Source organism: Diabrotica virgifera, chromosome 3 (assembly GCF_917563875.1).
Source record: "Diabrotica virgifera virgifera chromosome 3, PGI_DIABVI_V3a".
Classification (NCBI taxonomy): domain Eukaryota; kingdom Metazoa; phylum Arthropoda; class Insecta; order Coleoptera; family Chrysomelidae; genus Diabrotica; species Diabrotica virgifera.
The window spans coordinates 270,581,190-270,606,398 of record NC_065445.1 but is presented as its reverse complement, the minus strand read 5'-3'; the positions used below and the strand labels follow the sequence as shown (position 1 = coordinate 270,606,398).

General features: G+C 33.4%; 1 protein-coding gene across 1 annotated transcript in view; it reads left to right on the top strand.

Moving 5' to 3' along the window:
• LOC126882749 (uncharacterized) overlaps positions 1–25,209 on the top strand; it is a 76,141-nt gene that overhangs the window by 27,121 nt on the left and 23,811 nt on the right. The window contains exons 5-9 of the mRNA XM_050647741.1: positions 9,392–9,855; positions 15,821–16,435; positions 20,974–21,074; positions 21,128–21,212; positions 24,584–24,803. Coding sequence (XP_050503698.1) covers positions 9,392–9,855; positions 15,821–16,435; positions 20,974–21,074; positions 21,128–21,212; positions 24,584–24,803 — 1,485 coding nt within the window. The remainder of the gene's footprint in view (positions 1–9,391; positions 9,856–15,820; positions 16,436–20,973; positions 21,075–21,127; positions 21,213–24,583; positions 24,804–25,209) is intronic.

Sequence of the window (25,209 nt, the reverse complement as noted above, 5' to 3'; positions counted from 1 at the left end):
TAGTTTTGTAGCTGTTCCACTATCTATACCTAAACAGATAGTGGCTCATTGTCAAAAACGGTTGTCTATTTCTGTTTTACAACATTTATTTCATTGTTGCAAGCGAGATAGCAACAATGAAAGTCTACGAGGTCAAACTACCGATTTATCTATTACCTACTTAAATAAACGGAAGTGAAGTTAAAGTGTTTAGGTGTTTTGTATTTCAATTTTCATCCGTTTAAAATTCAATCGATATCATCCCTTGAATCATAAAAACTGATATTGATAAACCGACATTTGTTTAAAAAGTTTTTGCCAAACATATACAGGGTATAACAAAAAGGTAGGTCATAAATGAAATCACATATTCTGGGGCCAAAAATACACACACCGGCAAAATTAAAGAAACACCTTAAAAATGGGACATGTTTGATGTCTAGAATTTCCTAAACTGGTTGTCCGATTTCAGTGATTTTTTTAGTATGTTATAGCCTTATTATTTAAGAATATCGGTGTAATAATATTGTTGCTAGACAGGTAAATCCCATTTTGTACCGGGTGTAACAATCATACTGTGTTTTTCCATACAGTTCGGAACACCCTGTGGAATATTCTAGCATATATAAAATATTGAAATTAAAACCCAATTGTAGTCTTAGGCTTTCTTAACAATTTCTTTTTTGATTAATTTGCTTATATGTTGGATAATAAAAAAGTTAGGTAGAGGAAAGGCTGCAAATATGGGCTGGTCTTGTAATATGGGCTAGGTGGGTTTCACAGCTATTCGTTGCAGATCTCTACATTTTGACTATTGCAAACGGTATTTGACGAAGTTAAGCTATCACCGTAGCGATGGCGCCACTGTGGTAGATATTTCCCAGTTTATAATAATTGTTTGTCGGTTGGTGTGAGTGTCAAAACTTTTTCGGGAAGTTGATAAATTCCAGTATTTAAAAATAAACACGAATTTAAAAAAAAATATCTGTGTCACGTTGAAGCTCTATTATTAGTCTTTGATATATGCTAATGAGTTTTCTTCAAATTGTCTGCTTTTAGACATAACTTCTTTTGTTGTGCAAAGCAAGCGTGTTTACAATATGGGCTAGTGGCCCATATTTAGAACAATGTAGCAATGTAGGCAAAACGAAGTAGGAAAAGGCAAAGAAAAAAGGAAAGGAAAAGAAATAAAAAAAGGAAAACGTAAGCAGCTTACCAAAGTCACAAAGGACCAAAAAAATAAATCGGGTTCTAGTAGCGAGGATGAGGAGGAATATGTGCCTGCAGATGATGAGAGCGATTACAATGAGTTTCCTTCTACACAGCCTCCACAAGACGCAGCTGACGTAACGTGTATGTTTTGCGAAGCACTTTTTTCAGAGGATAATCTTGGTGAAATATCGGTCAAGTGCTTCATGTGTCATTTTTGGGCACATAACGAGTGCGCTGGGGCCGAAAAAGAAGAATACCTATGTATGTGACTTTTGCAAATAGTTTTAGCCTATGAGTTATTTAATGGACTTTTTGTATTTTAGATATTAAAATATATTTGTCACACATTTATCTCACTTCACACAAATTTAAGACACATTTTTCGGGGTAGCCCATATTTAGGATCATTATTCAAACGGCGCAAAAGTACAATTTTTCATTATTTGTACATTTAAAACAGTTGTATATTTTTTAATCAATTTGGACTTTGGGCAGGTTATAACCCACATAACAATTTCATGTTCTTAGTAGATTCATAGAACATACTTTTCAGAAAAAGTATATACTAAGAATATGCGTAATTACCATTGCGAATGTGCAGAGCACATACTGAGTATATACTACATTACAGTACTTAAACGTTCTAGGTATGTATATACTTAGAATGTACTACCGCACTTCTTCTCAGTATATACCAAGAATATACTTTTTAGGATATTCTAAGAAGGTGCTATAAACCTTCTATTTATATACTTAGAATGTACTACCTCACATCTTTTAGTATATAGGAAGAATGTACTTTTTAGTATATGGGAAGAATATTACAAGGAAGTGCTATATTGCTCAGAAGCATGTTTTCAGCATCACCGAATCTCATCCTAGGTTCTACTTTCTACTAAATTTACATATTACATATGAGAATGTAGTTAGTACATTCTACAATATTACTTAAAAAGTAAATATAAAATATTATATAAATTTTAGTTAGTTATATCAATATTATATAGGTAAGTAGGTATATATATTTAGTTATTATGTGCATATAAAAATAAAAATGCTGAATATATAAATTTATATATTCATATTCATATACCTATCGTACCCAAATAAATATTATGTAACATATGTATGTAAATAACTAAAATTTATATGTTGCTTATATGTACCTATATACATACTTACTATTTAAGTAATATTGAAGTACCAAAATGAATTTTTTATTTGTAAGTTGACAGCAAACAAAATAAAACGTTTAATTATGCATGTTCCTATTCCTGGTTGAAATACTTGGTCTTCCTCACAACACAGCATAGACATTGTTAGTGTTAAGTGTAGACACAAATGCCAAATGCCTATTCAGTAACTATTTTCATATTTTGTATTTTTCCTTTGTTCCCAACCCCCTACCCGCTAACCCCTATGCAGGTATGCAGCGGTCGTTTCCGCTTTGTTTGTGCCGGTTGTGGGTTTTGGCTCAGCCACACAGCTTACCTGAATGTCAATTCCATGTAAAAATAAAATTCTTCATAAGAATACTCAATAAACTTAATCAAAATAGTAAATGCATTTCAGTTATGAAAGCGAAACGACAATTTCTCCTTTTTCGTTAATACAATTAATTCTTAAACATTTTTACCATACAATTAAAACAATTTTAAATAATGAATTCGGTAGTTTAATTAATAGTACCTACATACATAAATTTTTAAATTTCATTAATTATTCTTAACGAAGTTGATAATCTATAGGCTAACATTATTCTTCCTATACATACATATATATTATTTTTAAGATATTTTAAAAGTATCTACTTATAAGTATGTGTTAAGTATGTACTTATAAGTATGTGCTAAGAATATTCGGTAAAAGTATATTCTGAGAATAGTATCTACTTATAAGTATGTGTTAAGAATGTACTTATAAGTATGTGCTAAGAATATTCGGTAAAGGTACATTCTAAGAATAAACTTTTACGAATATTCCGAGTTACTACGTACACGAATGTACTCAGTATATTCGGTACGAGAATATACTTTAAAGTATGTGCAAAGAACATGAAATTTAGAATGTTTTTTAAGGTACATGCTATGCTTGTACTACGCATATACTAAAAAGAATATACTCTGACGAATGTTGGTAGTATATGCTTAGAACATGATACGAACATCATTGTTATGTGGGAAGTAACTAAATGTAGGTATTCTTACGTACCTTTGGAAATAAAATAGAATTTTTATTCTTTTTTTACAAAGAAAAACAAAATGGGTAGCCCATATTTGCATCCTTTCCTCTACTTTAACAACTAGTCATGTTCTTCATCAATACAGGGTGTTTCTAAATAAGTGCGGCAAACTTCAAGGGTTAATTCTGCATAAAAAGATAATGAACGTTTGCTTTATAAATATAATCATCATCAATGGTGCTACAGCCCTATGAGAGAGCCTCGACCTTCCCAAGTCTATTACGCCAGTCAGTCCTATCCATTGCCAACCTTTGCCAGTTTGCTGCGCCTATTTTTCTCCCATCCCCATCTACACCATCTTTCCATCTAAGTTTTGGCCTACCCCTATTTCTACTTCCCACAGGTTGTGACATAAGGATTCTTCTAGGAGGGTTGTTATGCTGTGATCTTGCTAGATGTCCTGCATATCTTAGTCGTCCTATTCTTATAAGAGATACTACGTCTTTTCCACCGAATATATGTTTATATCTGTGGTATACCTCGTAGTTGTACCTCCTCCTCCAAATACCATTTTCACAGATGCCACCGAATATGCCTCTCAGGATCCTTCGTTCAAATATAAGCAGAAGGTTTTCATCTGCCTTGGAGATGGTCCATGTCTCCGATCCATATGTCAACACTGGTTGTATAAGGGTTTTGTATATGGTTATTTTTGTTTTTTGGCTTAAGTTTCTGGTTCTCATATGTCTACTCAGTCCAAAATAGCATTTGTTCGCTAGGATTATCCTTCGCTTGATTTCTTCTGTCATGACGTTTTCCTTGGTGATCAGGGAGCCTAAGTATGTGAATTTGTCCACCACTTCAAAGGTAGAGTTATCAACAGAGAATTGGTGACCGATGTTTTTGGCTCTATTGTTGGGTGTTGATGCCACCATCTTAGTTTTCTCCTCGTTTACTGTCAGGCCCATATTTTTTGAGGCATTTGAGAAGGTGGTATACATTTCTTCTAGTTTGCGTGTTGTGCGGGCAACTAGGTCCACGTCATCGGCATATGCCAAAATTTGGGATGATTTATTAAAAATATTTCCTCTGTTGTCTATTCGGGCATCTCTGACCGCCTTTTCCAGAGCTATGTTGAAGAGGAGACACGCCAGCGCATCTCCCTGTCGCAGCCCAATATTCGTTTCAAACGCCTGTGATTGTTCGCCCTGTATTTCGACTTTGCAAACGACTTTACGCATTATAGCCTTAACCAATCTTATCAGTTTGTCAGGGATGTGGAATTCATCCATGGCTTCATACAATTTATTTCTTAGGACACTATCATAGGCCGATTTAAAATCTACGAAAAGATGGTATGTGTCGATATTGAATTCATTGGTTTTTTCCAGTATTTGTCTTAGCACAAAGATCTGGTCTGTTGTTGATCGACCAGGCCTAAAACCACTTTGATATTCTCCAAGAAGCTCCTCTCTGAATATGCACTTAGGCGACCATATAAGATGCTCGAAAATATTTTGTAAGCTGTATTAAGGAGGGTTATTCCCCTATAGTTTCTACATTCCAATTGATCACCCTTTTTGTGTAGCGGGCAAACAATTCCAAGACACCACTCTTCCGGGATTTGTTCCTCATTCCAGGCTCTTAGTATTATTTTATATATTTGATTAGTCAGGGTAGCACCTCCATATTTAATAAGTTCCGCGGATATACCATCACTTCCTGGAGATTTATTATTTCTTAGGTGTTATATTACATCCCGTACTTCTTGAATTGATGGAGGCTCTAATGGTGTATTGTTGGTTGCTCTTGGGTTCGGTTGATTAGGATCTTCTACTTCGATGGTAAGTAGTTCTTTATAGTGTTCCACCCACCTTTTCAATATTTCTTCTTTTGTATTGAGTATGTGCCCCTCCTTATCCTTACATAGTCTTAGCCTTGGTTTGAATTCCTTTCTTGCATTATTCAGAGTTTTATAGAATTTTCTTGTTTGATTTTCCTGTTTTAATGCCTCAAGTTCTTCTAGTATTATATTTTCATAAGTTCTCTTTTTTCTTCTATGAATGCACTTCTATGAATTATAAATATAATATGCCCGCAAATTCTTCGTTTCCGAGATACGGGATGTTGAATTTTTTCTTACAAACTGACGATTTATTTATTGCTCTAAAAACGATTGAGATATGCAAACGAAATTTGGTAGGTTTTAAGAGGTACTTATTGCACATTTTTTTACAGACAATTAAGAATTTTATATTCACCATTGGCATGCGTACGGAATATATCTAAAATGTTTATACCCGTAGGCACGCCAATGGTGAATATAAAATTCTTAACGGAATGTCAAAAAATGCGCAATACCTACCTCTTAAAACCCAGTACCAGCGCTAGGGTATCAGGCGCCCGCCTGCAAAACTAGCACAGGCGCCCTTCAGTTTTTTTTTTAATTAATATTTTGTATCACACCAGCAGAAAAAAGCCCATTTTGGTGCCCCCAAACAAGGGCGCCCGCCTGCAGTGCATCCCTTGTGGGCCCGTTATCGCCCGCCCTGTTAAAACCAACCAAATTTAGTTTGCAAATATCAACCGGTTTTAGAGCAATAAACAAATCATCAGTTTGTAAGAAAAATTTCAACATTCCGTATATAGGAAACGAAGCATTTGCGGACATATGTTTATAAAGCAAACGGTCACTATTTATTCATGCAGAATTACCCGTTAAAGTTTGTTGCACTTATTTAGAAACATCCTGTATTGATGAAGAATATGGCTAGTTGTTAAAGTACCTAACTTTTTTATTATCCAACAGAAGCAAATGGATCAAAAAAGAAAATGATAAGAAAGCCTAAGACTACAGTTGAGTTTTAATTTCAATATTTTATATATGCTAGAATATTCCACAGGGTGTTCCGAATTTTAAGGAAAAAACACAGTATGATTTTTACACCCGGTAATATAATGGCATTTACCTGTCTAGTAACAATATGATTACACCGATAGTCTTAAATAATAAGGCTATAACATACAAAAAAAATCAATTAAATAAGACAACTGGATTAGAAAATTCGAGACATCAAACATGTCCCATTTTTAAGGTGTTCCTTTAATTTTGCCAGTGTGTGTAGTTCGATTGAACCTAACTTACTTTAGTACAACTGTGCACATAAAAAAGTTTCATCCCTTTGAAGTTAAAAAATCAAAATCGATTTTTTTCCAATATATCGAAAACTATTAGAGATTTTATATTGAAAATGGACATGTGGCTTTCTTATGACAGGAACATCTTTAAAAAATAACAGCGAAGCTTGTTTCCGTTGCAATTATTGTGGTATCATTAGTTAAACACATTTTTTTAAAAACTTTTTTGCCTCTTGGCACTTTTTCGATAAGCCGTCAAAAATTTTGAATCATTAAAAAAGAAACCACATCTCGATAAAAACCCGCATATTGAAAAAGTACTAAGAGGCAAAAACGTTTTTAAACATTGTGTTTAACTAATACTACAATAATTGGGGGGGGGGTTAAGGGATCAACACCCCCATAAAACAAATTTCGCTGTTATTTTTTTTAAGATTTTCCTGCCCTAAGAAAGCCACATGTCCCTTGTCAATAGAGCATTCCAACACAAAAAACAGTTTTCGGTATATTGGAAAAAAATCATTTTTCATTTTGTAACTTCAAAGGGCTGCAACTTTTTTCATGTACACATTTGTACTAAGGTAACTAGGTTCAGTCTAACTATTTTTGGTCCCAGAATACGTGATTTATTTATGACCTACCTTTTCGTTACACCCTGTATATTTTGTCATATGTAATTCGTACAAATTCCACCAATAGAAGTTTTAGTAACAATCTTTGGTGGCACAATTAACTTTTCATAAACAAATAAAGGCACATTGTTAAAAAAAGTTATCTATTTATCTGTTTTACAACATTTATATAATTGCTTCAATCGAGATGATAATGGTCCACGAGGCACGAGGTCAAACTAGTGATTTTTTCAACGAAAACTTTTCGTTTAAAAATTTGCAAAATCTGTGTAGAGCAGATTTATCGATGGATTCTTATGTAGTTTTGTCTTCTAAATCCAAATCTGAAAACGACATTTCGATATCTCTAACCGTCTTCGAGATAATCGACCTGAAAGTCTAAAATGTGACGTCACAATCCGTTTATTCTCTGCCGACACACTAAACGTCAGCTGAAATCGTTGCTAATTTGTTAAGGTACTAGTACACTTTACAGGACCAACAATAATCATTCTTTTCAAGATTTTTTTTTCTCAGAAACTTTATTACAAATGAACATAAAACTTTTTACATATTAATCTCTAACTCCTAGAGAGTACAAAAAATATATTTTTTTTATTTATGCACGTACACTAATATTGTAGAGGGCGCAAAAGTCGAGGCCTCGAAAAATGATGGCGGACAGTTAATCTCCGGATTGGGATATCTGAAATAAAAAAATCGTACGGCATTTGAAAAAGGAAGGTTTCTTACGTGACAATTTACCACAATTTAACCAAAAAATAAAAGATAAATATTTTTAACCATGAAAAACTGAAGAAAAACGGGCGATTTTTTCACAAAAATTTTTCAAATTTCCGTAAAATCTTTTTTTTGCGGATTTTTTCACTAACTGTGGTAAATTGTCACGTAAGAAACCTTCCTTTTTCAAATGCTGTACGATTTTTCTGTTTAAAAGATCCCAATCCTGAGATTAACTGTCCGCCATCGGAGCTACTTTTTTCGAGGCCTCGACTTTGGCGCCCTCTACAATATTAGTGTAAGTACACAAATAAAAAAGATATATTTTTTGTATTCTTTAAGAAATAGATATTAATGTGTAAACAGTTTTATGTTCATTTTTAATAAAGGTTCTGAAAAAAAAATCTTGAAAAAATGCTTATTTTTGGTCTTCTAAAGTGTACTAGTACCTTAAGCAAAGCATAGGTTATTTACATTATTTGAGTTTGACACTTCGTGAATGTCAAACTAAATTTTAAATAAAGTATTAATAAAATATCAATGACATTTGATAGTGAATTTAATTATTATATAAAATAAATACGATGTTCAAAAATACAATTTGAGTGTATTTTGAAAGCAATCATTTATTAACAAATTTAAAAAGGTTTATACGAGTATACGCCCTCCTCTTTAATGGGAGTAATAATAAATGGACTGTTCCATTTGTTATAAAATGAAAATTGTTATTATAGTTGGTTCGATAAACTCAAACACAACTGGCTAGTGATTTTAGTAGGTAATTTTTTGTTTTTTGCCAATTTTGCTATTTTGATAAGATTATTAATTATTTAGTAATTATTAACTATTTAGTAATTATTATTTTTACCAAATTGGTAAAATTACTGACTAAAATCACTAGCCACACAGTTGCGTGTCTAGCGAAGTTTAGCGAGTTTAGCGAACCGACTACATATATGAAATGTTGTTTGGAATAAAAAATTATGGTCTGATAAATATGTCCAATTACATCCTAATGGAAAAAAATATTTGAAGATTTTTCTCAAATTATGGATACCAACAACATTTTCATTTATAACTCTTTTATTTTTAATTTGAAGAAGAAAAGTTTTTCTTCATAAAAAGCTCTTCATGGTCTAAGATTTATGATGCAACCATCATATCAAATTTTATTAATTTTATACGAGGTATATAAAAAATATGAATTTCGATCAAGAGTAATAAAGTACCTACCTTTATAGTTCACAACATTTAAATTAGAATGATATAATTGCACATTAAAACATATTTTTTAATTCTATACAACTTTTCATAATAGCAATTTTCCATATTATGAATTAAAATACGTAAATAAACAAAGTTTTCGTTATGATAATGCTCGCATTTTCAGCTTGTTTAATCTAAGAATCTAAAACAACAAACCAAAGTGTAGTTTAAAGTTTACGTTTACGTGTTTATGTTTGATACTTCCTCAAGTTTCATAGAGACCTCTGCGTGAATGATAACGATTATTGATAAACTGATTAAGATATTTGTTTAAAAAGTGTTTGCCAAGGATATGTAGTGTAATACGTAATATACATATTTTTATTATTATAATCCGGTTCTCTTCTACCGTGAAGTGTCGAGATACATATTATTATAGATACAATATTTACGAATTTGCAGGTACCAAAACATCGATAGTGTATCAAGCTTCAAGAATATTTCCATTTTCCGTTAGATATATGTATAATATGAGGGAAAGACAACATTTATTTTTGATTGTATTAGTTCTATTCATCCTCGGCCAAGTGACAAATGGATACAAAGTTTTGCTCGTGTTTCATGTGCCGGCTAAAAGTCATTACAATTTAGGGAATGCTTTGGCTAAAGGACTAGTTGCAGCTGGACATGATGTTACCATGATAGCTTTTTTTGAAGAAAAAAATCCGCCTCCAGGAGGTACTTATACGAATGTGCTTCTGAGTGGTAAAGAAGAAGTATCAGGATGTAAGTACTTTTTAAGAGTTTTATTCTATTTTTGACGTGGCTGTATAGTACATTCTTTCACGGTTTTTGCTGTAAATTTTAAAGAACCGCTTGGATTGACATAAAATTTGGCATACGCATAGCTAACATGTCAAAGAAAAAAGTGATATGGTGCCGATGTGTGCTTTTGCCTTGGGGGTGAGTTTCACCCCATCTCGTGGGTGAAAAAATATATGTCCAAGGTAAGTCCCGAAATGGATAAACTGACTAATTTTAAGCAACTTTTGTTCTATAGAGTTTTTTCACAAAATCAACACTTTTCGAGTTATTTTCACGAAATATGTTCATTTTTCAACAAAATAACCACGTTTTTAGACGGTTTTTCGCAAATAATTCGGAACGTAAGCAATTTGTTGAGAAAAATATTCTTATCAAAACTATAGCCTATACAAAAGTGAAAAAAACGGTGTATAGATTAGGTCTATATGCCTAGCAAAAGCAGAGTTATAGCTAATGAAAAATTAGCTACAACTTTGGAATTCGAAAAATTCCAAATAGAATAATTCAATGTGAAAAATCCAAATAATTTCTTGGGGCATTCTTGGGGAAAACACATTACAACATTTTTAAAATGTTTAAAAAAGCTTTATTTCTGTTTTTATAAAAAAAATTTCTAACATAAAATGTAGGCAAGTTACGCTCAAAATAATGTTGGTCCCTTTTGTTTTGGTAAAAAAAAATCAGGAAGATCACCCCCTAATTAGCAACTTAAATGAAATTAATCGTTACCGCTTCACAAGTTACTTTACTTACGAGTATGTTGTGTTTATACATGATATGTAAGTTTCATCGATTCAAAATGCTTATTTTTGAAAAAATTTGGTTCTAAAGTAAAATTTTTAAAAATTTTAATTTTGAAAAAAATGCTTTACTTTTCTGAATATTTTGTATATTTTTGTTTTTCTGTAAGACAAAAATTGGTTAAGATTCGGTGTTTCCAAATTTGCATACACTCGTGATAAGTGACTCATTCAAGCCCTTTTAACTACAGCTCTTTCAAAAATAAGGACTTTGAACCGATGAAACTTACAGATCATATGACCAATATATACGCGAGTAAAAAACTTGTGAAGTGGTAACAATTAAGTTCATTTGAAATGCTAATTAGGGGGTGATTTTCCCGATTTCTTACCAAAAAAAAAGGTATCAACTTTATTTTGAGCATAACTTGCTTACTTTTGATGCTAAAAAATTTTTGGTTTCGTTTTTTGGTTATGGCACGTAAAAATAGTCGATTTGGAATTTTACGAATATGAACTTATTTTTCATTAGCTATAACTCAACTCTGCTTCTACTAGGTATAGTGACCTAATATAAGTATACACCATTTTGTCACTTTTTTACGTGCTATATTTTTGATAAGAATATTTTTTTCGACCAAATACTTACTTTTTGAGTTATTTGCGAAAAACCGTCTGAAAACGTGGTTATTTTGTAGAAAAATTAACCTATTCACTCGCAAATAACTCGAAAAGTATTAACTTGGCGAAAAAACTTTATAGAATAAAAGTTGCTTAGAATTAGTCATTTTATCCATTTCCGGACTTATTTCGAACATATATCTTTCACTCACAAAAGGGGGTGAAACTCACCCCTAGGGCAAAAGCACACATCAACACAATATCACTTTTTTTCTTTGACTTGTTAGCTATGTGTATTCCAAATTGCATGTCAATCCAAGCTGTTCTTTAAAATTTAGAGGTTTTGCAATATTTACCTTTACCTTTAAAGAACGTACTAGTAGTTTTTTTTTCATTCATCATGGCATCTACTCAGAGGCGTAGCTACCGCCGTATCAGCCGTATCAATTATACGGGGCCCCCGACATTCAGGGGCCACAGAGTGGCATGTCGAAACAAAATTCCAAGTGAGCAAAATATTCTACAATTATTTCACTATTAAATCGTTTTGAAACAGAGACATTGTATAATGTATAATGCTAAATTGAAATTGTTTTAATCGCTTTACCTTTGAATACTTGAAACAGTGTGTATTATTGTTTGGATATATTTTCGTGTAATGTGTTGTCTATCTATAAATTATATTTATGTATATCTATTTTCCGGCCGCTCGCCGTTATGCCAGAAGAAGCAGAAGCTTCTTTGTTTAAGCTCATTTTCAATGTCCATTCACTCTTGGTTTAAAAAACTGAATGTGTTTTCAAACAATGAGTCTTGACAATTAAAATCTATTTTTGAACTTTGGTTTATTAAAGTTCATTAGGTTTATTATTATTATCTATATTTAGGTGTTATACCCAGAACTTAATAGTTTCTAAGGTTGCATTATGTACTTTGCAATTTATTTAAATCTTGAAATAGATTGTTTTCTCTTATTTCATATTTTGTAATAATATATACAATAGCACTAAAGGCCTTAGAGACCAATTGATTGGAAAGTTTGTTCTTTCTTCATTTTTACTTTTCTTTATGCACTGAGCTGTTCTTTGGCTTGATATGTGATTTTTCTCCATTCCTTCCTGTTATTCATTTTTCTTTTCTGGTCTTCTAATCCCATTCTTTCCATATATTTTTCGACCTCTTGCTTCCATCTATTTTTCGGCCTTCGTTTTCTCTTTTTGAAGTTATAGTGCAGTTTAGTACCCTTTTTGGAGTTCTCGTGTTGTGCATCCTTTCTAGGTGACCTCACCATCTAAGTCTCTGTGCCTTTATCACTCCTATTATATTAGGTTGATTGTATAATTCCTTTAACTCACCATTTGATTTTCTTATCCATAAACCGTCCCTTATTATTCCTCCATATATCTTCCTCAGGATTTTCCTTTCCCAGATCTCCAGTAAATTGTGTTCATTTTTTTTTCATGGACCATGTATCAACTTTATTTTTGCCTTTCTTGATAAAAACTTGATTTACGTGATATTATTGATACTAGGTATGTAAATCTTTCTAACATTTCGAATTCATATGATGTTCCTTCTTCTACTTCTACTTTAAACTTTTGTCCATTCCTGAAATGACTATCTGTCCACTCCCTACATTTTGTTTTAGTTTCATTTATGTACAGTCCCATTTTCTTTGCTGATTTTACTATTTTCTGTACTATCTCCTGTAACTCTTTTTTTCCTCTTGCCAGCAATACCACATCATCCGCAAATGTCAAAACTTGGTGTTTGATATCGGAGCCCTTCTCTATTGATTTCCAATTCTCGCATTATTTTTTCTAGATATAAGTTGAAGGATAGCCTGCCTTAATCTTTGTAATAATATTAATGATTTATGTAATTTCAGTAAACTGTCTTTATTTTTTTTCCTACTTTTTGTAAGCTTTGCCCATAAAATTATAGTAAAATTTTCAGTGACAATCAAGCATATTTCTATTTTATTCAATACAAGCGTTTTTGCTTCTATTGTTGAACATTTTTTTAGCATTATCCCATATGAGGCCATGAGAGCCAGAGCGGCCTAACTGATTTTAACATTACTTTACATAATCAAAGGAAATGATCAGAAGATAACGATGTCTGATTGTTTTAGTAGTTTTATGTTGACCAAGAATCATTATTTGTCAGTATACAATTACTAATACAATCGGACATTGATAGGTTCTGATCATTTTCTTTGATTATGTAAAGTAATGTTAAAATCAGTAATGTTAATGTAATGTTAAAACTCTGGCTCTCATGGCCTCATATCAGTTGTGGAAAAGGGCCCCATAACAAACTTTGATATGGGGCCCCTGTGGGGCTAGCTACGCCACTGCATCTACTATCCTAGCGGAGTGATTTCCACCCTCTTTGGGCTCTTCCGATTCGTTTGTCGCGGTGAATCAATCCGCATTAACATTTTGGTTTTACAATTGGTTGTGTGACTTGGCATCTTCTACAATTTTTCTCCATTCGTTCCTGTTTTTGCTTATGGTTACCCATTATCTAACTCTCGACTTCTACTTCTTAAGGTCCTCGACTATCTGGTTCTCCTATCTCGTTTTTGGTCTTTCTTGTGGTCTGCCTAATACAGGTCTCCATTTGGTAATTTTCTTGATATCGGCTTTTGGATTTCTCCTTTCTATATGTCTCATCCATTTGAATCTATGTCCCTTGATAAATCTGACGGTGTCTTCTCCTCTCAAAACTTCTCTTACTTCTCGGTTCATCAGTTTTCTAAATTCATTATTACCTAAGTTTAGTGGGCCTGCTATCCTCAGAATTATTTTTCTCTCTAGGATCCTAAATTTTTCTTCATCTTTATGTGTCAGACACATTACTTCAGCACCATATAATATGATCAATGGTCTAATTGCTGCTCTATCAATTTTCAGTTTAGTATTCTGAAGTAAGCTTCTTATCTTTGATGCAGTTATTGTATTTCCAGTAGGTTCTGTGTCCTGCCTGGATTCTTTTATTGATTCCTATGTTTCTATCATTAATTCCATTAACTGAGACCCCAAGATATTTAAAGTGTTCTACCTTTTCAAACTCATATTAACCGAAATACTCAAACTTGTCACCTGAACTGAATTTTTTCTTTTGCATATTAAGTATTTTATTTTGTTTTGATTTATTGCTAAACCCCTTTTGGATGCTTCCTTACACGATTCCGCAAATTCTGCTTTAAACTGTTTAGGTTTCTGCTAATGAATGCTATGTAGTCAGCATACGCCACAAGTTACGACGTCGATGTTATAATTTTACCTTTTATTTCTGTAGCTCTTCATTCTCTTCATATACTCTTATTTTCTTTTCATTATGTTACCTAATTATATTACTCTATTTTTATTATTCTAATTTTATTATTCTAACCTATAGGGGGATCAATTTAAAATCGTGACTGATCTCCGCCATTTTCAACTTTTCGACAAAAATGGTAGAGGAGCTGAAATGGTTCTAAATGCGATTTTCTAATATTTCTTTTAACTAAATTTTTTTCGCACGGTCGATATTTTTTAAGTTTCTAGAAAAATAATTGAGAGCGGGGAGGATAATTATTGAATTGAATCTCGTTTTTGAGCCTCAAATTTTATAATGTTAACCTTTAGGGGAGGTCAATAGTAGTGTAAATTTAAAATCGCGACTGAATTCCGCCGTAATAGGGAAAATAGTGGGGGGGCAGCATAATTATTGAATTGATACCTGGTTGCACCAACAAATCTTAAGCTCCAGCTTAGCCTAGCTCAATTTTGAAATCGGTAATTTTCGATTATTATCCAAGCACGTATTACTGAGACGAAGTTTAAGATGCAATCCACGTGGGAATCCATTATGGCAAGCTGCAAATTGATCTAAGACTCAATGGTGCAACTCAAAATCAATATTTATGGTCTGTTCGTTTTTGTTTATGCCTTGCTGCTGATGACGTCAGCGTCTAGGGTTCGTTAATCGCTTATGTCTCGTGAGATTTGTCATATTGCCGGATTTATATTCAGCTATTGCCACTGCTGCTGCCGTTGACGGAAATATTGACCGAAATATGATATCGATGCGAGTGAGGTGTTCACATCAGTTCCTCGCCAATGTCCTCACAACTCATTACCGAACGACTCACAAGAAAGGAATGTGAATGTGACAACAGCATCGTCTTGCTCCCTTACTCACTTACCGCTTTGCCGGCGGCAAATGAGAGAGAGAGTAGCTGAATGTAAATACCCACTCGTATTCACGCTGCCTCTCCTTTGACTTCCGCCACAAAAACCGACTCTTTGGGTATGTAGGTGCAATGGCAGTAGCATGAAGAGCAGCAGCGCGAGTGAGCTGTTTACACATTCACGCTGCCCACTTCCCTGCCCAATTCCCTGTCCAAGAGGACTGAGTATAAATAGGCGTAGTTCCTTAAATATTGATTGTAGCACAAAAATTAAACAAATCAAAATTGTATAAAAATTAAATCCCTCTCTTTTTGTTTAATAATGTTAAACATATAATTTTTACTAATATATATTTTTTATTGTACTATTTTTTTTATTTTTCAGTTAACAAAGAATTCAACTTTCTCGATTTAGAACATATTCCCACAATATTTGCAATACATTTATCTTCCCGTAAGGGAACCGTTTTGACTAAAACCATGTTTGAACATGAAAATGTTAAGACATTTTTGGCATCAAATCAAAAGTTCGACGCAGTTGTCATAGAACAGTTTTGCAACGATGCAATAAAAGGTCTGGGGTGGTACTACGATGCACCAGTGATTGCCTTTAGTACGATTGGTGCCAATTACTGGGTGAACCCTTTGGTGGGGAATCCTACTCCGATATCTTACGTACCAGACCTACATCTTGAGTATACTGAGAATATGACGTTATTAAAAAGAGTTAAGAATGCCTTAGTGACGCTGGTTCGTATACTAAATCAACAAGTGTATTATTTTCCTGCGCAACGAGAAATACTAAGGAAAGTTTTTCCGGGAAGTCCAAGTTTAGAGGAATTGATGACAAACGTGTCCCTTGTTCTGCTGAATTCGCATGAGAGTACGAACCAGCCGGTACCGTTGGTGCCAAATATGATAAACGTTGGTGGAATGCACATATCTCCTGGAAAAGGATTACCTAAGGATTTGAAAGTTATCATGGACAATGCCAAAGAAGGTTAGTATATTATTATACCTTTTGATGTCTTTTTTTTATTGATTTAACCCTACATTACGAACTGTCATAGTTTAACTATTAGGCATTCTAAATCACGTGATATAATATGGCTGCTGGATGGCGAAACTGTCATCCATAGGCGTATCCAATGTTTAAACCACTTCATATTTAATTTGCTATCACAATTTCACAAATTTCGCTACACAATTAACAAAAAAACAAAACCAAACAGGATATTCTTTACAAATTTGTCAATATTCAATGTAAACATTACATACATCATGACCACCCCCCTTAACTGTGTCTATGGCCATGTCAGTTTAGCCATCCACCGACCACCACTGACAGTTCATTGGAATCCCTAATTCGCGATGAAAAACAAAGTATCTGACCTCTGGTGGAATAAATTTGAACCAGTATAAGTGGTATAAACAAACCAGAAAATTGTTGATTTGAATGGAATTTGGTCACTTTTTAAAAAATTTTAGTAAACTTCAGCATTATGAGCACATTAAAATATTTTAAATCAAATCAGTATTGTTCTATTCCTTAATTGAATGTTTGTTTATACCATTTATATCGGCCATTTTCCTGCATTCGACCTGCCCTCTATATTCCGTTTCAATCGCGAATTATCCGCTGGTCGACCGGAGCTATTTTTAATTCAAAATTAATTTACAATATGTATGTGACATTTGACATTTGACATAAGACGTAACATTAATCTGACGTTTAACAAATGGTCCAAGAGCTGTGAGACATTTTTGAGTAGGTATTTTAGGCAACCTGAACATTTTTCAGGTGACTCTTCCATGATAGCCTAATACAAAAATGCCGGTCTGGCTAGAGGGCAGCGGTTATTTTCCCCAAAAATCCCCCCCAAAGTTAAACAAAAGGGTAGAAATTGTTATTACAAAAAATATCATTGACGTGACTTTAAAGTAAATTTAAATATTCAAATATAAAGAAAATACACAGGGCAGGCGATTTGAGGGCGATTTTAACTCTGCAAGATACTTGCATGGGCGCCCCAGGATTATTTTCAGGGGATGCATCTGAACTTCAGAAGATTTCATCTGAATCTGTACATACTATTAACGACTATAAAATACACAGCTATACATGCATAACTATGTACATTCCTTCCGGACACGGGGGTGCAATTGTTATTTTGACAGCGTATTTTTTAATACTAAAAATAAACATTCTAAAAAAGACAGTTTTTTTTGGTGAAATTTTCCAACTTCCAGGTGATCAAACAAATTACGCGTGCATATAAATGAGAAGCGCTATAGGTAAGCAGCAATGTGAGAAAGAGCGTATACCGATAGCTGTTTGCGTCCTCTGTTGTAGCTGAATGAGTCCGTTCGCTCGAGAAAAATCACGTGACCTGGTGATATCCATGTTGTTGTTCCTCGAAACGTTAGAGTATTTAATATAATATATTATAAGTTTTAAGTAACTTTTCTTAATTAAAAAAAAAATAATACGTACTATAAAATAGATTTTGCAAATATGATAGAAAAAGACAAATTTATTATTATAAATATATAGGTAGAAGAGTATAAAACTATAAAATAAATTAATTCTGTGTCCGAATCTTGTACTTCTTCTTCAAACTCCTCCAAAGCTGAGCTTAAATATTAATTCTCTTCTTCCTCGTCAGACTCCCCTTGAGACTCAGATTCCTCTTCTATATGATCTGTAAATAGTTGTAATATGTATTTAGAATTAATTAAAAATTAATTAGTGATTAACTAGTTCAGTTGCTACGCATTCTCCGTCCTTTTATACGGAGTCGAAGCCTGGACAAATAATCTTAAATATATCATGGACACACGTAACAAACACGGAAACATTAATAAAGATGAAAAAGGCAAAAGAAATACTCAACACTATGAAGGAAAGAAACATGAGCTACTTTGCTCATACCTACACTAAGAAATAAAAAACGTGATGTGATTGGTTATATAAGGAAAAGTATTAAGGATTGGTAATTCTTAATTAATTCTAAATACATATTACAAATATTTACAGATCAGGTAGAAGAATCTGAGTCTCGAGGGGAGTCTGACGAAGGAGAAGAGAATGAATATTTATTTTAGCTCATTTTTCTTTCCTTCATAGTGTTGAATATTCTTTTGCCTTTTTCATCTTTCTTAATGTTTCCGTGTTTGTTAAGTGTTGTGTCCATGATATTTCTTACATTATTCGATAACACTACATCTCAACAATGGTAGGTCTTTCTTCAGATGCGCCCGTGATTGTCCAGGCTTCAACTCCGTATAAAAGGACAGAGAATACGTAGCAACTCAACTAATTAATCACTGATTAATTTTTAATTAATTCTAAATACATATTACAACTATTTACAGATCATGTAGAAGAGGAATCTGAGTCTCGAGGGGAGTCTGAGACGAAGAAGAACAGAATGAACATTTAAGCTCGGATGAGGAATTTGAAGAAGAAGTACAAGATTCGGACACCGAATTAATTTAGTTTATAGTTTAATAATTTCTCCCTATATATTTATAATAATAAGTTTGTCTTTTTCTATCATATTTGCAAAATCTATTGTATAGTACGTATTATTTTCCTTTAATTAACAAAAATTACTTAAAAAACTATAATATATATAATAATTACTCTAAAGTTTCGAGGCACAACAACATGGATATCGCCAGGTCACGTGCTTTTCTCGAGCGAACGGACTCACTCAACTACAACAGAGGACGCAAATATCTATCGGTATACGCTCTTTCTCACACTGCTGCTTACTTATAGCGGTTTTCATTTATATGCATGCGTAATTTGTTTGATCACATGGCAATTGGAAAATTTCACCAAAAAAAACCTGTTTTTTGTAAAATATTTATTTTTAAAATTAAAAGATACCCTGCAAAAATAACAATTGCACCTCCCTGTCCGGAAGGAATGTACATAGCTATGTATGTATAGTTGTATATTTTATACTCGTTAATAATATGTACAGATTAAGATGGAAATCTTCTGAAGTTCAGATGCACCCCCTGAAAATAATCCTGGGGCGCCCATGCAAGTATCTTGCAAAGTTAAAATCGCCATCAAATCGCCTGGCCTGTTTATTTTCTTTATATTTGAACATTTAAATTTACTTTCAAGTCATACCAATGATATTTTTTGTAATAAAAATTTTTACCCTTTTTTAACTTTGGGGGACATTTTTGGGGAAAATAACCGCTACCCTCCAGCCAGACCGGCATTTTTGTATTAGGCTATCATAGAAGAGTGACCTGAAAAATTTTAAGGTTGCCTAAAATACCTACTCAAAAATGTCTCACAGCTCTTATACTAAAAGATCGTGGGACATGTTTTACGTAAAGTAATTCGTGCTATTACATTTTTTAGTAACGTCATGGTAGGGGAGCCCAAGCGGGGATTTTTGCAGTTACTCGAGCGCGTCAGACTATTACCTGAGGAGAAACCTTGTACTCTGAAAATGTACCTCTCCCATATATTGGCTCTTAATGCAGGGGAGTTCGTTAAGGGGAGGCCGAAAAAAAAATATATCCTTAGAAAAACTCGAAATCGTCAGATTAAGATAAGGTAAGTTAATAAGTGCATGCAAAACAGTGTATACTTCAAAAATCTGACGATTTGAACGGGCGTAAAGAAATGGGTGATTACCAAAGTTTCACAAGAAAAAAGCGAATATTTCGCGAAATGAATGACAGATCGAAGAACTAAAAAATAGGTGCTCAATATTTTTCAAAAATTTATCGAGTGATACCAAACACGACTTCCCACGGAGAGGGGTGGGAGATAAATTTAATATTTAAAATTCGAATCCCGCGATATTTCGCGAAATGAACATCAGATCGAAAAACTGACAAATTATATACACTTATTTAATATTTTGAAAAATCTATCGAATGGCATCAAACAAGACCCTCGCGGTGGTGGGGTGGGGGGTTACTTTAAAATCTTAAATGGGAGCCCCCATTTTTTATTACAGATTTGGATTCCTTACGTAAAAATAAGTAACTTTTATTCGAGACATTTTTTCGAATTATGGATAGATGGCGCTATAATCTAAAAAAACGATTGTTGGAAACGGAAAATTAAATTAAAAATGGAAAGTCCCCACTAAAATGGAAAACTTTACTTAACTTTTTTTGGTTTTAGGACCTACTCTTCACAACCCAATAGGTCCCCATAACGCTCGAGTGACTGGAAATTTAGCATACTTTGCTCCCATACCATCATGTCTTTAAATGAGTACGACTATCACAAAATTGCAAAGTTTCAAGAGAAATAGATAAAGGCATTATTTTTATTTTCAATTCAGAGATCATTACCCTCTTTCTATGGCCATTTCGAACCCCTTAGTTCTCATCAGGAAAGCTACCGTAATGATGCTCTGAAAAGAAAATAAAAATCTTTGCCATTTCTGTCAATTATAAAATATAATTAACATTCAGACGCTATAGCGACATCTATTAACAAGAGAAACTTACTAAGGATTTACTTTAGTATCTAATATTTATACTTCTTTTAAGGTATTGTATATTTTAGTATGGGTTCTAATATTGATCCAGCTAAAATGAAAGAAGAAATAAGTACAGCAATATTTGACGCTTTAGGGAAACTACCTTACAAGGTAAGTGTATAATATAACCCTATTTTTTAGATTTTAATAAATAATATGTACAGGTTCTCATAAAATGGTCTAAAGATGTTCCAGGAAAGAGTAATAATATTTTAATAAGGCAATGGTTTCCACAACAAGACGTATTAGGTAAGTTATGCCTGGTTGCACCAACAGATCTTAAACTTAAGACCTAACAGATCTTAAACATACGCGTTGCACCATTTAGTGTTAGATCAATTTTCAGATTGCCACAATAGGGCTTTTCATTCACAGTCATTTGTTTCGAGCCTGTGTCATATGTCGTATAATCCGTGTATATTAATATTATACACAGATTATACAACATATGACAGAAGCTCGAAACAAATGACAATCGATGAAAAGCCCTATAGGGCTTTTCATTCACAGTCATTTGTTTCGAGCTTCTGTCATGTGTCACATAATATTAATACAGGGTGTTTCATTAATTATGTCCATATAGTAACTGGAGAAACCTTAGCACAAAATACGAAGATTTAACCTAAAACACTTAAATAAAATGTGGTTCCTTACTGAGTTACAGGGTGTTTTATCTGAAAATTTAAAAACTATTTTTGCTCAGCATTTTAAAACTATTTGACGTATCCTTTTCATACTTGGCAGAAAGTGCGACTACTATACACTTTACTGAATTATGATAAACCAACGTTTCTAGTTACTACCAGAGGCGTACGACAGGGGATAGTAAATGGTTGACCCTTCTCAAATTCTACGCCACTGGAGGAATTACTATTTTAGTGCCATTTTAAGATTCTCAAATACTTTCTACGTAAATAATATACTCTTCATTGGTAACCATAAAGTCATTAGTTTTCGAGATATTTGAAGTTAAATATGAAACAGCACAGTTATTTTGATTACATTATGATATATGATTCATATCATTAAAATTTAAAAATTATTTGTACCCAGTATTTTAAAACTATTTGGCGTATCGTATCATACTTGGCAGAAAGTGTAAGTATTGTACACCCTACTAAAGTAAGATAAATAAACGTTTCTAGCTACTACTAGAGGCGTACGACAGGGGATAGTGGCTAGTTGACCGACCCTTCCCAAATTCTACGCCACTGACAAAATTTCTACTTTAGTGTATTTTTTTGATTTTCCAATCCTCTTTATGTAAATAATATACTGTTCATTCGTAACGATAAAATGATTAGTTTTCGAAATATTTGAAATTAAAAATGAAGCAACACAATACATCATCAAAATAACCGTGTCGTTTAATTTTTAACTTCAAAGATCTCGAAAACTAATGACTTTATCGTTACGAATGAAGAGTATGCTATTTTCATAGAAAGTATTGGAGAATCCAAAAATTGAACTAAAATAGCAATTCCACCAGTGGCTTAGAATTTGGAAAGGGTTAACCATTCACTAACCCCGTCGTACGCCTCTGGTAATAGCCATAAACGTTTGTTTAACATAATTTAGCAGTGTGTACAGTACCTATACTTCCTGCCAAGTATGAAAAGGATTCGTCGAATAGTTTTAAAAGGCTGAGCAAAAATTGTTTTTAAATTGATAGGTAAAACACTCTGTAACTAAGTAAGGAACCACATTTTATTTAAGTGTTTTAGGTTAAATCTTCGTATTTTGTGCTAAGGTTTCGCCAGTTACTATATGGACAATTATTAATGAAACACCCTGATACAAACCAAAGACGTATGACGTAGATATATAGTATTTTTACTACAAAAGCGATATTACGTAGGTCAAAATTTTTGACGTAAGAGAACTGTCAAAACATTAGAATGTGACTTTTCATTATTGCCATGTTTATTAAATTAATAAACATGGCAATAATGAAAAGTCACATTCTAATGTTTTGACAGTTCTCTTACGTCAAAAATTTTGACCTACGTAATATCGCTTTTGTAGTAAAAATATTATATTAATATTATGTGAAAAATGACAGAAGCTCGAAACAAATGACAATCGATGAAAAGCACAAAAGCCCTATGGATTGCCACGTAGATTGCATCTTAAACTTTCAGTTAAGACGTGCATAGATATAAATCGAAAATTATGGATATATAAGCTGAGCTGAGCTAAGCTGGAGCTTAAGATTTGTTGGTGCAACCAGGCATTAAATGTTTACATATTTCAAAAAAAATTTCATATTTGTGATGTCAGCGTTTGAAGACAAATGTCGGGAGGTAGTGAGGAATTCAAACAGCAAAGCGACCTGATATAATGACAACCTTGCAAATCTAAGGGCAAAAGACGAAAATTTAAAGACGCCCAAAACTAAGATGTATAGGGCGACTATCGCAAAACTCTGAAAGAATATAAGGAACTAAGAAGTACAAAAAGGGAATCGTGAGAAGGCATTATAAGGATGAGATAAAACAGACTGCAGAAATGTCAGGGTTACAGTAAATTGCGTCAAAGGATTATCAGATAAGTATACCCTCTCACAGCCGAATACACAGGCTTTAGAGCAGGAAGGTCATCCAAATACTTAAACTTACCTAGTACATCGAGGACGAATATAAAAAAGGATTAAAGACGGGAATCTTATTCATTGATCTAATGACCGCATCATCATCGTCATCATTCCTCAACATCTTGCATCCACTGTTGGATATAGGTCTCCTCCACATTCTTCCATTGTTCTCTATCTTGTGCCGTCTGTGTCCAATTTCCCACTGTTTTTCTTAAGTCATCCATCCATATTTTTGGTAATCTACCTCGGTATCTTTATCTTCTCTATGTCTCCATTCTATGAGTCTTTTGGTCCACCTATTATTATCATTTAAACGTGCTACATGTGCAGCTCATCTCCATTTGACTTGTGCATTTTTTTCTATGACATCTGTCACTTTAGTCCTCTCTCTCTCACTATCCTAGATGGTACCATATTTCTTCTTGTTATTCCCAACATTGCTCTTTTCATTTTTCTTTGGGTTATCCTCAATTTATTTGCAGAATGTTTAGTCAAAGGTATGGTTCCGGATTCATATGTTATTACTGGCGGTATGGATTGGTTCTAAACTTTTTTAATGAAGCAAATCGGTAGCGTTCCTTTTAGATTATGTCGCATCTTGCCAAATGCTGCTCATCCCACGCCTATACGACGCTGGATCTCATAAGTTTGAAGTTCGATTGTCTTTCATATTCTAATTTCATGCCCTAACGTCCGCATGTGATTACCATCGAAGACTCCTAAACAAAATACCCAAAAGCTACAAAATAGTTGATGTCCTCCGATCAATTCTGACTAATCGACGTTTCCATTCAGGGGAAAACAAATAAATGCTGTTCCCAAAAAAACGGACTATGTACCTACCACAAGGTGGAGTATTCTCGCCAGTACTCTTCAACATATAGGCTATAATATATTTAGTTCATATATGAAATAAAAAAATAAATCTGTTCATTCGCATCATTATTGATGCAATGATTTGATATCATTGATCATATTGATGTGTTACGATTATACATACATATTATATTGTTTTTATTTATTACAGCCCATCCAAATGTGAAGCTATTTGTCACTCATGGAGGCTTACTAAGCACTTTAGAGACTATATACTACGGTGTTCCAGTATTAACTTTGCCAATATTTGGTGATCAAAAAATCAACGCAGCCAAAGCTAAAGCCGCGGGCTACGGAGTGTCCATGTCTTTTTCCACGATAACAGAGGAAAGGTTCAGCAAAGCTTTGAACGAAATATTAAATAATAAAAAGTGAGTAAAAATCAGTATTATCCCTAATTAGTAGCAGGGTTGTGCGTTATAACCGATACTGTTTAACGTCTACTCTGAGATCTGAGGATTTGCGAACGCTTTATCGCACTCTTCATAAGAAATTATGATAAACGGTCAAAGGGTAGATAATATCCGCTATGCAGATGACACTGTTGTAATGATTGGTTCAGACTCCAGAAACAATAAATTAGGGTTACTGAGAAATTAATATGTTTAAAAAAGTTAGAGAAGTAGCTGGTCTTTATCATAAGAAATCTCCACATACTATAACCCAGTGTTTCCCAAACGGTGGGTCGCGAGCCACTAGTGGGTTGCGAGCGGATTTCAGGTGGGTCGCGGCGTGGCTCTTACAGTAGCTGAATACCATACCATACATCATGGGTGA